This window comes from Anolis sagrei, chromosome 1 (assembly GCF_037176765.1).
Source record: "Anolis sagrei isolate rAnoSag1 chromosome 1, rAnoSag1.mat, whole genome shotgun sequence".
NCBI lineage: Eukaryota > Metazoa > Chordata > Lepidosauria > Squamata > Dactyloidae > Anolis > Anolis sagrei.
The window spans coordinates 43,518,743-43,531,176 of record NC_090021.1 but is presented as its reverse complement, the minus strand read 5'-3'; the positions used below and the strand labels follow the sequence as shown (position 1 = coordinate 43,531,176).

Genomic DNA, 12,434 nt, shown 5'->3' with positions numbered 1-12,434 from the left:
GTGTTTTTGTTTTTTATGGGGGGGGGCACTACAAATAAGATATGTGCAGTGTGTGTAGGAATTCCTTCATGTTTTTTTTCCAAATTATAATCCAGCCCTCCAACAGTTTGAGGGACTATGACCTGGCCCTCTGTTTAAAGAGTTTGAGGACCCCTGCCTTATATACATGTATTATCATTAAGTTGGAAAGGGACTTAATGACCAACAAATTCAATCAATGCTCGATGCAAGATCTCTAGTTACAGCATTACCAGCAGATCTTCCCAGCTCTTTATAAAAAAAGTGGAGAAAAAGAGATTTTATGACCTTCCTAGATAATAAGATCCCATCGCTGAACTGCTCTTGCCGTCCTGTAACTTAGGTCTGGTCCTATTATCTGGAGGATGAGGAAATAAATCTGCATTCTTCTTATTGTGACAGCCCTTTAGATGTTCAAAGAGTTCAATCATGTTGCCCCTCAATCTTCTCTTCACCATGCTGAAGAAGATCCCTAGCTTCTTCAACATTTTCTTGTATTATCATAAGCCATTATTTTCACATTTCCGCATTTCCCATGCATATTTCACCTTCAGAAGAAAAGCATCCATCAGTAACTGATCACAAAGATCACAAATTTGGAAATAATGAATGGGACAATTTGCAGATACATTTCAGAAATCAGACAAACTAGTCCCATCTGCCTAGTGAGGTGTTATATATTATATATTTGTATGCACAGACATTTTCAGAGATGGTTGGATAAGGGATCTTCCTGAAGATCTGGTAGCTGTAGCCAAATGGATAGGAAGCATTTTTAGAACAAAACAGGGAGAGTATACTCCACACCAGTGCTGTTAGCCAAACCAGACAGATTCTTAGTAAGATTTGAGAATGAGAAGTGGGGTCTCTCCATGAAATTATCTCTTCTCATTCTGAGGCTGTTGAGATAACTCAGCCTCTGATTACATTCCCTGGGCTTCATAAAAAGAACTGACAATCCACTCACCCTACAAGCACACATTCAGTCTAACCTGAGCAGTTTTAGATACTGAAATCCAGGGACACAGAAGAATGGGTGTATTGTTTAACCCATGTAAACAAGAGGCCCTGTGTGCAGCGGTCTGACTGAATTACAAAGCAGGTTGGAGAGTGTTCACACCCTACAAGCACTAAGGACATCACCTTGACACCACCCAACTGCCAAAGTATGTGCAATGAGGGCTGTCAAGCTTGACCTTTTCTTCTGGGCAACAGCCAGTGGTACAGCTCAGATCTAATACCTTCTTTCCAGGCTGCACAACTCTGAGCCAAAAAGGATGGTCACAAAACTGGGGACACTTCCAACAAACTGCCAATTCCAAGTTTTATCCAAAAAAAAAATCAGCTCTGGCAGCTGTCAGCTCCATTAGAGAAACTGGCAAACCACGATAACTTATTAACTCATCGATCTTCTGCTTCTTTTCTCTTCACTTTGTAGAATAAATCACATTTGTGTTTCTAGCTCAAAGGACTCTATTACACTGAGACACCTTCTTTTCTCAAGAACAATGAGAGGGTCCTCATTCCAAATTCCTGACTTCCAATGTGCTTCTTTGAAATATCTGCAACCTTCATGTCCAACATCCCTTCTCTTCCATCACAGCAGCCCAACAGACCTCAGAACTGGTTGACACAGCAATAGGAATGAGGCAATGCAGCATTTTGTACTATCTCTCCTAAGTCACAGGTGTTTGCACCTCAAGTAGAAAATGAGCAGTGAAAGTTGGGAGAGTGAGGACAAATATTTTTAAAATATCATATTTCTTCACATAATAGTCACAGTTTTATACTCTTTTTTGCCAAAGAGGAAGAGGAGTGGCTATAACATGATGGGAAAATGTCCCTTAGTTTAACTGGTTTTTGGTTTTGTTGTTGTTGTTTTTTAAAAAAACCTCTCTTACCTCTGAGAGACAGGCATGTTGGAAATTACAACCTTCTTCAAGCCTCATCTAGTAATTTATTTATCTATAATCCTGTTGCTTACTTATAATATGTATGTTCTGATATGCAGCTTTCCCTGCTCTATGTTTTCCTGAAAAGTTGTGGGAGGGGCTGCAGACCACATGATCTGCTCTGGGACGAGCACAGAGCACAGACTTCTTTAGACTTTGGGACTGCAAACAGACTTGCAAACGCTTGCCTGCTGTTTTATTGTAAGAGAGATGTTCTGAGCATGTTGCACAAAAACTATCTCAAACATATCTGTAACTGACTGATAAGTTGTGTACCTGTGTATGCTGAACACATGAAGCTTGTGAGTTTACCAAATATGTTTTGTTTTTTTACCAAAGTCTACTTTATTTTTGTCTCTTGAGTGCATAATATAAAGAAGTTGTTTTATGGAAGAGTAGATATATTTTGGGGCACTGAAAATCACTTCTAAAAACCTGCTATTTCTATGCACTGGCATATTCTCTGTTTCCTAACAGATCAGAGACAATAGATTATTCAGTCTAACAACTGAAGCCAATTGCCTTGCATAATTACATTTGGTTGTATACCACTTGAGAAGACTCTAATCAAATAGGTTTTTGGCTTTTCTCTAAAAGATCATGTTTTTCTAAAAGGTTATGAATGCCATCTTCTAAAAAGGGGAACAGGGAGGGGGCCCAGTCGACTCCATTTCTGGGTATGTGTATTTTAAATATGACGATTACACAAGGAAAGAAAAAAATGAAGATTTTGGGACTCCCAAAAGGAGGATACGACTATTACACAGAGGAAACTATTTTGCGGTATAATACAGTGAGTGTATTTTCTGTACATTTCAAGCCATATGACATCACATTCAAGGATTTCCATAGGGACTCAAATATGTTTTCCACTATTTGACAGTTGCATATGACATTCTATTTGTACTTGTCAAGAATGGGTACATTTTATTGTACACTGCTGTCTAACAATGCATAGATCCAATAATACAAAAAAAAACCTAGTCCACCTCCTGTCCAGGTAATGTGGATCAAAGAAAGTCTACTTTAAAAGTCTTGTACACCCCTATCTTATAGCTTTCTTGTGAAATTGTACCAATCAATTATTCTAAGGGGATTATTAATTCAGTACAAAAATACACCATTTTACTTCCTGTAGTAACTGGGTAGAGAAGAGTAAGGAGTGCTATTGCATCAAGATGCTTCCAGCTGTATTCAGAATTGCTTTCTTTGATGATTAAACATCTGAAGAGAGAGTGCAGCTGACAATGGAGGGCCAGATCCTTGGGAGATGTGGATGGAAGAAGTTACTCACTCCAGAACAAAGGTGCACTGATGTAGTCCCTCATTACTAGAAATGGGGGGGGGGGGGAGGAAAGAAGGAACCACATAGCTCCCTGTAACACAATAATAAAAATACCAATACAAACTTTGCACCTCCTACAAAATATTGCAGGGCCATGTAACCACAATATCCCCAGAACCAGTACCCATGGCTTCATTTATCTGGCAAAATATGTCATCTCTAGGAATTTTCTGGGTCCTCCAGCATGACTCTATAGTATTATTGAGCCAGATTATTATTATTATTATTATTATTATTATTATTATTATTATTTCATGCATTTGTACTCCGTCCTTCTCACCCCTGAAGGGGGAGTCAGGGCAGCTTCATAACAGGCCACCATTTGATGCCAACACATAAATTATAAATAAACAGTTACAGTTAAAACAACAGTTAAAAACAATTATTAAAACATTCATTTAAAAGTTCTGCCTGCTCAGAATCATAGTCCAAGGTCAGTCCACTGTCGATCACATAAAATCATTCCCATTCTAGTTGCTGAGTGATATCCTTCATTTCAATATAGTTTGCTATTATCCATGATTTTGCATATCCATGCAAAGTTCACAAAAATATCCTCCGCTGATACTGTATATAACCACCTCCAAAAGCAGCATTCCTATTCAGGTTTCTCATCACCCATTATCTTCTCAAGAGTACTCTCTGCAGTATGTAATGTATGCAAACTTTGTAGCTCAAGAAGAATTCAGATTCACACCTCAATCCCTCCAAGCCAGAAAGTCTTTGCTTTATGAATTGAGATAACAGAAATCATCTTTCCACACTCTGTCAGAGCTTCCAGGAAGATCTGAAAGCATTGGCTGAGGTACATTTGCTGCCTCTTTCCCTTTTCTGCTCAGTGGGTGTGAAACCTCATTCCAATCTGAATTCCCCCACGGGGAAAATGCCACCCAATGCTTTAACTAAAAAACCAATTGACTAGTAGCCACACTTCCCAATCTCATCTAGGTGCTTTACAGCAAACAGTTTCCCACACAGTCCATGACATTCTCTCCTTAACTCCAGTTTCATTTTTTCTCCAACGGACACTCAATACTCCATTAGAACTGAGGATGCTCACTGCTCAGCCTTCACACAATTCATGAGAGGTTAACATTTTATTCTTAAGGTAAAGGTAAAGGTTTCCTCTGACATTAAGTCTAGTCATGTCCGACTCTGGGAGGGTGGTGCTCATCTCCATTTCAAAGCCAAAGACACCTCCAAGATCATGTGGCCAGCATGACTGCATGGAGCACTGTTACCTTCCTACAGAAGCAGTACCTATTGATCTACTCACATTTACATGTTTTCGAACTGTTAGGTTTGCAGAAGCTGTGGCTAACAGTGGGAGCTCACCCCGCTCCCCAGATTCAAATCACCAATCTTTCAGTCAGCAAGTTCAGCAGCTCAGTGGTTTAACCTGCTGTGTCACCAGGGATTATTATTCAATTCTGTAAAAATTCAGGTTATCTCAGGCATGTTGGCATTTCCCCCTCTTGTTTCGAGGTGTAAACCTGCTTTGGCTCCAATTCTAAACCCAAAATTACCTAAATACCTGAAGGCACCAGATCCCACCTGAAACTGGAAACTTAGTAGGGTCAACCTTGGTACTCTGAAGGGAGACTGCATATGAATTCCAGATACTGCAGGTGTTATTTCAGAGAAAGGAAAGGGCATAAGCAACTCTTAAGTATTGCTTGCCTAAAAAAGAAAAAGAAAAGAAAACCCTATAAAATGCATAGGGTTGCCATAAGTTGACAGCTGACTTGAAGGCACAGGCACACATTCACCATCAGAGAGTGAACATATTAAAATTGAAGTGCTGACTTCTTTGTCAGTTGGTCTTCACTGTGGCTTTCTTGTTCATCATGCAATATATTTTTTTCCTGTACACTAAATATTCTGATTCACATTTTTCATTTATAAAACTTTGTGCAGGAATTATTTTTACTGGAGTAACTGATAAAAAAGCGAATAGAATATCATGTACTTTTCTTATATTAAGATATATATCTAAAGAGATTTGTACTGACAGATAACTTTCTTTTTTCTCGGCTATAACTATTGGTCCATCTACACTGTAGAATTAAAGCAATTTGGCACTACTTTAACTGCCATGTCTCAATGCTATGGAATTATAGGAGTTCTAGTTTTAGTCTTCTCTGCCAAAAAGTGCTGATGCCTCACCATGCTACAAATCCCAGGATTCCACAGTTAAGAACAACAGTAATTAAAGTAGTGTCAAGCCGTATTAATTCTATAGTGCAGATGAATTTTTAACTAGGCCTTTCACTTTCATAGGGATTAGGGACACAGGGCCCTGTGGTAGTGGGTAAATCATGCAATAAAAAACACTACTTTTTAACCTGGGAGAACACCTCTCTAGGAATCTCTAAGTCCTTCAGCATGACTGTATAATCAGCTTGGAGAAAGCATATTAATCAAATGTGCGTATAATCGAATTCACACAATTAAGACCACAAATGTGGTGGTCCTACTGTTTCGTATTTCAGCTTTACTAACTTACTCTGCAGAATGTATCACTTCCATTTCAAGATGAGACAAATAAATAGAAGTATTTATTTATTATTTTACTTGCCACACTTATATCCTGCCCTTCTCAACCCCAAAAGGGACTAAGGGTGGCCTTACAAAGGCAACAATTCTATGCCGAGTTTACACATATCATCGATAAATAAACAAACACATTAAAACATCACATTAAACAACAATTTAAAACCAGGTCATAATCCAGGGCCTGTCCGAGTCATTAATGCTAATTTATAGCCTCTTATTGCACTGCTCCCATTATTGACCAAAGACTTGATCCCAAAGCCATGTTTTTAGTTTTTTTTAAGGCCAGGAGGGAGATTGCTGATCTAATTTCACTGGAGAGGGAGTTCCATAGATGTGGGGTCACCACTAAGAAGGTCCTGTCTCTTGTCTCCACCAGTTGCACTTGTGAGGGGGTGGGACCAAGAGCTGGGCCTCGCCTGACAATCTTAGCTTACCAGATGGATTATAGAGGGAAATATATTCAGACAGGTAAGTTGGGCCAGAACTGTTTAGGGTTTTATAGGCTAAAGCCAGCACTTTGAATTGTGCTTGGTAGCAGACTGGCAGCCAGTGAAGTTGACGTAACAGGGGAGTTGTGTGCTCCCTGTACGCCATTCCGGTGAGCAACTTTCAGCTGCCTGTTTGGACCATTTGAAGTTTCCAAACAGTCTTCAAAGGCAACCCCACATAGAAGAATATTATATTTCACTAAAAAAATGATAGCAGTACAACAACCTAGATAACCATGGATAATTGACTGTACGTGAATTTAGATATATGTATATATGGCATGAAAAAAAGAACATCAAATTTGATATCATGCTTCTCTGATGAGGTCAATGTTAGTCTAGCTATGCCACAGCTGCTTATTACACCCTCTTAACTATGTATTTTTAGCTGCTCTTCAACTATTTGCACTACAGATATGTACCAACGACCCTCATCTTTTCAGTACCACACTGAGTGTTTTACAAGGCCTTCACTGATTTTTTGGAATTTGTTCTGTTCTGCCCACTTAAACCTTTTGCTTCTATAACAATTAACAGATGCCAAAAAAACCCCCATGTTTTTATCCTTGCAATTAATTGCATAACAGAATTTCCAAAACTTTTCAAGTTACTTTTTAAAGTTATCAATTAGCATTGTAATTCTCAGGTTTTTCAAAAGGAATTAAGTTTTAACTTTTCTCAAAAGCAACGACTGAATGTTACAACCTATTGTCTTGTGGTTCAAAACACCACCCACCCACCTCAGCATCGTCAAGAGAATATGAAGCACAGCACAAGCCAGCACTTGAACCATGCAACATTCCACAACATTATATCCATAGTTATGAAACTAACTAAGACATGCAGTTAAATTGCCCAAAAAAAGTATTCCTGGTAATGTGACATATTCACATCCAAGTTATTGGGAAAGGCCATCAATTATAATGAACTGGCTAGTTTCTGCATATACTCATGTGTTAGTCTAGAAATTTTAGTCAAAAATATCAACTCAAAAAATCTAGGCTGACTTATCCATGGGTCAATGTGAGTACTGTACCTTATCAAATAAAGGGATCATCCTCTTCTCTGAACAGACTAGCAAAATTTGAGAGATTAGTTGTCCCAGGAGAACATAAAGAAACACTGTCCCTTAATTCTGAATTTTTTGAATGTATGATTAGGGAAATGATAGCAGCAGCAGCAGACTTAAGATGCCAATGACAGATACTGATGAAACATCAGGAGAAAATGCTGCTAGAACACAGATATACAGCCCGGAAATCACACAACACTGGGGGAGACAAAAGACATAATTTTGGCACCATAAATGAGATCAACTTATGCATTAGCATATATAGTAACTAAACTGCAGAAGAAATAGTATTCTTAGTTATGTCACATTGTAATGAAACATAGTTACTGGGAAAGAGAATCACTTACAATGATCTGGTTAGCTATATCTCAAGACTTCCAAGTTCTGGGAATTTCAGCTAGTTTTGTCCTTACACAAGAAGCTACAACTATTCAACACCCAATCCAGCAAAGTTTGAAAAGGAAAATATGTTCGGCCCTTTTCCAACTGCTACTCCATTGAGCAACCAGGACCAATCTTCAACCAGAAGCACACGCCATCTGCCTCATGCCCTCTGAAGCTTCCCAATTGGCCACCCTGGAAGCAGAGGCTGCCCCTACTACCAGAGGCCAGCCATGACCCTGGTCTTTCTGGGACACAAACACAATGCCCTCATTAAAATGCATATGGCTGGCAGCAGGTCCTGGGTGTAATTAGGACACTGCCCAAGGACAGCGATCAGGGGGTGCAGGAGACCATACAATACACTGTAGATGTAGCAGTGCCTTTATAGGCAAGCCAAGTCCAAAGAAAGAAAGAGGAGGTGGTGAGGGAAAGATGGGAACAGAGCCAAATGCAAAGAAACATGCACACTGAACCAAGCCACTCTGCAGCAAAGGCACAAGCAGCCTAGCATGACAAACAGATGGGGCAGCTGCTCTTTCCATTTCATTACAGCAGAACAATACAAACACCATCAGGACCAGTATAGAAGCCAGTGGGATACCAGTGGCCTACACAGATGAAATGTAAAGCAGGAAGAGAAGATGTAATACCCCCAACAGAAAGGAGAGAAAAACAGGAAACTGAGGCATCAACAGAAGAACATAGCAAACAGCCTTATACCAGATCAAATTCTGGGTCCAGACAGCCCAGTATTAATCTATTCTGATTTCCAGAAGCTTTTCTGAGATCTCAAAAGCAGAGACCTTCTTCACATCTCCTGCCACCTAGTTCCTTCAACTGGAAGTGGCAGGGATTGAAACTGGGACTTTCTACAGCGAAACTTGTGTTTCTAGCACTCATTATGATTCCTCTCTGGAGAGCAAAATCTGTTCTTTTTCTCACAGAAGTCAAAACATGATTATAAAAATCTGATGTGTTAGCATGTTGTTGTTGTAGCAGTTTGTTAGCGCTGAAAAAGATTTTCCTCATATAATATTCACTGAGGGAAAAAGTAACATGTTACATTATTTCTTAATACTATCACCACTTGCTGTAATCTAAAATCATTGCTACATTTTTTAATTGGCTAAACATTATCTAGAAATAGAAGCAGATGTAATGAGCAAGTGTTACTCTTCATACAGTCAAGAAAGTCATGCACTAATATGAAAATGTAAACATATCTGAACACTGCTACCTCTTCATTACCTTCAAAAATAATTATTAGAAATAATGTTACTTAAACGGCACTGCTTCTAAACTACATTTCTGTAATAATTCAAGAGCACAACCCAATGTAGAATATAGAATAGCTAAAATATAAGATTAAAATAAGATTAAATCCAGAATAGTTAGCATGAAACAGTTGACAAATGATTTTCCAAAATGGCTTGTGTAAGGTCAGCAATGAAACCAACAAGAATACAGCTACTGGAAAAGGAAGAGAGCCTTACCTGCTGCATTTTTTCCAGGTCAAGGCTGGGCCTACTGACCTTGTCTCCATAGCCTTGTCGGTGTCGTTTACAGGGCATCACTTGTTCAAAGCTGGCTCCCACACTGGTAAAAATTAGAGGTCGGGAGGTTGGGGTGCAAACCAAGGGCTGGAGTCTTTTGGGAGGGGAGGCACTAAAGAGCACAGGGCTAGGGCTGGCATGCAAGCGGTCTGCAGCTTCAACCACAGGCCGGAAGGACATGCCACACAAGTTCTTCACTTCTTCGTCACTGGAGGAGGTGTTGTAGTTGTCACCACAGCAGGCCAGCCTGTTGACCTGTGACCACTTCCGTTTTTCAGCAGAAAACTCACAGCTGATACGTTCAAGCTCCTCTTCAGAACTGTGACGATCCAGACCAGGAGGAAAATGGGCCCGCATTTTGCAGCACTGGTTTTCTTGATTCTGCAGCTGGTTGGTTGCCAGAGGAGTCAATGTGCAATTTCGTCTTCTTTCTGAGAAAGTATGTAAGACACATAGATTTTTAAGTGGGTGATAAGGAAGAGTTTTCTTGCCCATCACACGCTTGATGCTACCATTACACAGAAGAAGTTGGCTGTCTTAGTTAACAATATTTTTGGTGACATTAAAAGGTTACAAAAGTTAGCTATTTATTGTGATCCATCTTTTTTTATTCCCAAGATAAGAGCAGAGGTACCTCTGCCTCAAGTGCTCAAATAATTTAGTTGGCAATGGATAGTTGGCCATGGATACCTTGGTGGTGCTGTACCATTTGTGTTTCTGTTTTATGCAGCAAAATGTCCTAGCCAAGTCTTGAGCTGAAACATATGATCCCTACCCTACTCCATCTCTGCACTAAGAAAGGTAAGTTAGTGTTTGAAAAGCATGGATGCATTCTTGAAAGTACCACCATCAAGGATTATGATGACTAAGCGAAAGAAAAGAGAAGAAAACTGGAAGGTTGAACACAACTGTAATGATTACCAATCAACACATGAACAACAAGCAGGAAACTTTACTGGTTGACCAAGATGCTCTTAAAAAGTGCTGCTCAAATGATCTGATGGGAGAGAGTGGCTATTTTTTTTCTGCAGTGTACCTGTTAAGAGGGTTAACAACACCTATGGGCCACTATACTCACTACAACCTTTCTGGGAATTGTAGTCCTATGTATCTAAAGGGCACAAGACTGGGAAAGCTAGTTTATGCAATTCTGAGCTAGATGGCTCAATGTTCCTACTCAATAGAAGTTAGCTTCCCATGTCCTACAAACTTCCCCCTCGACTCAAGCCTTCTTTTAAGCCTTTGATACTACTGTTAATGCAACTCCCCAAAGAAAAATTATGCAAATCATCAATAATAGTATTAAGTTGCAAGATGCCCCAGCTTTACATAAATGCCTGACCATGAAGATAACACTTGATAGGGATTTCTCTTTCTATCCTAGGGCCAAAGGATATCAGAACATAACTGATCTTGGAAGATAAGCAGAGTCAACTTTGATTAGTACTTGGATGGGAGAATTCCAAAGAAAACCAAGTGCCATGGACCTGTCAGGTGAAGGAAATGACAAAACCACTCCTGGATATTGCTAGTCTTAAATAAAAGAGCCTATGAAATTAATGGGGTCACAGTAGTTGACAGGTGATTTGGCCCAGCTGAAAACAATATGTTGTGAAATAGATTTTAAAAGATGGATGTGACATGCATTCCAGGCACAGTGGAAAGCAGAATTTAGAATAGTTTCTTCTTGGTCTATAATCTCCAGAATCCCTCAGCCAACATGACTAGTCATGTAGCAGGGTGACAAGAAACTGTAGTCAACAAAAGTAACTTTTCCGAGCACAGCTGGAAAACCACTGAAAGCATTGATTGCCTAGTCCATACGCACACGAGTGCATGCATGCACACCTATGACATACTCTTCCAATCTGTATGTTTCTGGTTGCTGAAAGAGTTTACCTTTGTCAATCTGAGCAAGTTCTTGGTTCTCTCCCTCAGAATCATCACTGTCATCTTCATCACTTGAAGGGTAGGAAATCTAGAAGAATAACAAAAGGATGTAATATGAAATATGGATAGGCAGATTTCTCTGCTTCACGTCTATGTTGCTTATGCATGTGTCATTCATCTTGAAGTCCCTGTTTCCACAGTAATCTGCTTCAACTCATTTCTAAATTATGGCAGCCCTAAAGAGGACCTATTAAAAGATTGCCTTGGAATTTTTTTCAGAGAAGGCTTGTCTTTGCTCTCCTCTGAAGATGACAAAATGTGACTTGCCCAAGGTCACCTAAAAGTGTATGCGGTCAAGTGGAAATTTAACTCCTGATCTTCAAAAACCTAATTCAATGCTCAAATCTCACCATGCTGGCTCTATATTGGCCTGAACTTTGCATGGAAGTGAAAAACCATAGACAATAGCAAACTCTGTTATTTTCAATGGGACAAATGATGGAAGAACTGAAAATGGGGTGTAGCTTGTACAGGAAGTCCTAAGTGAATAAGTGAAACCATGGATAAGTGAAGCCATGTATATCGTTTCCATGAATGCAGGGGTCTTAACATATATCAATCTTTTATTTCTATCAATGTATTTCCCTTAAAACAGATTAGTTTTCATACTTAAGAGTGCAAACTTAGCCCATGTTGCTACATTTCTACTAGAGCAGTGGTTCTTAATCTGTGGGCCACAGACTACCATTGGGCCTCGAGTATGAAAATCTGGTCTGCAAGCCATTTTCCTCTTAATTTATTTTATTTCTGTTCCTTTCGCGCCACCTGCCACTCCTTCCCTGTAACTGACATAGCATATGTTCCATATCAGAAACTAGAGTTGATGTGGTCTATCCAGTGCAATTTTCTGAATCAGCACCCCAAACTGAATCTAAAGTTGACCAAAAACTGACTTGTAACCTTTTTGGTACTAATGTTGGAGAGTGGTCCCTGGTAAAAAAAAAGGTTGGGAACCATTGTACTAGAGAAAACTCATTCAATCAACTGCCAAATGATTAAATAAAGATGTAAGTAAATTACATTGTTTCAGTGGTTATACTCTACTGGGTTGTTGTAGCGTTTTTTGGGGTGCTATATGGCCATGTTCTAGAGGCATTCTCTCCTGATGTTTTGACT

General features: G+C 39.5%; 1 protein-coding gene across 2 annotated transcripts in view; it reads right to left on the bottom strand.

The window, feature by feature from the left end:
* LOC132761332 (uncharacterized) overlaps nucleotides 1-12,434 on the bottom strand; it is a 67,084-nt gene that overhangs the window by 38,234 nt on the left and 16,416 nt on the right. For both annotated transcript variants that reach the window (XM_060754106.2, XM_060754107.2), the window contains exons 2-3: nucleotides 11,268-11,346; nucleotides 9,309-9,799 (exon numbers count right to left, since the gene is read on the bottom strand). In XM_060754106.2, the coding sequence (XP_060610089.2) occupies nucleotides 9,309-9,799; nucleotides 11,268-11,346 (570 nt within the window). The remainder of the gene's footprint in view (nucleotides 1-9,308; nucleotides 9,800-11,267; nucleotides 11,347-12,434) is intronic.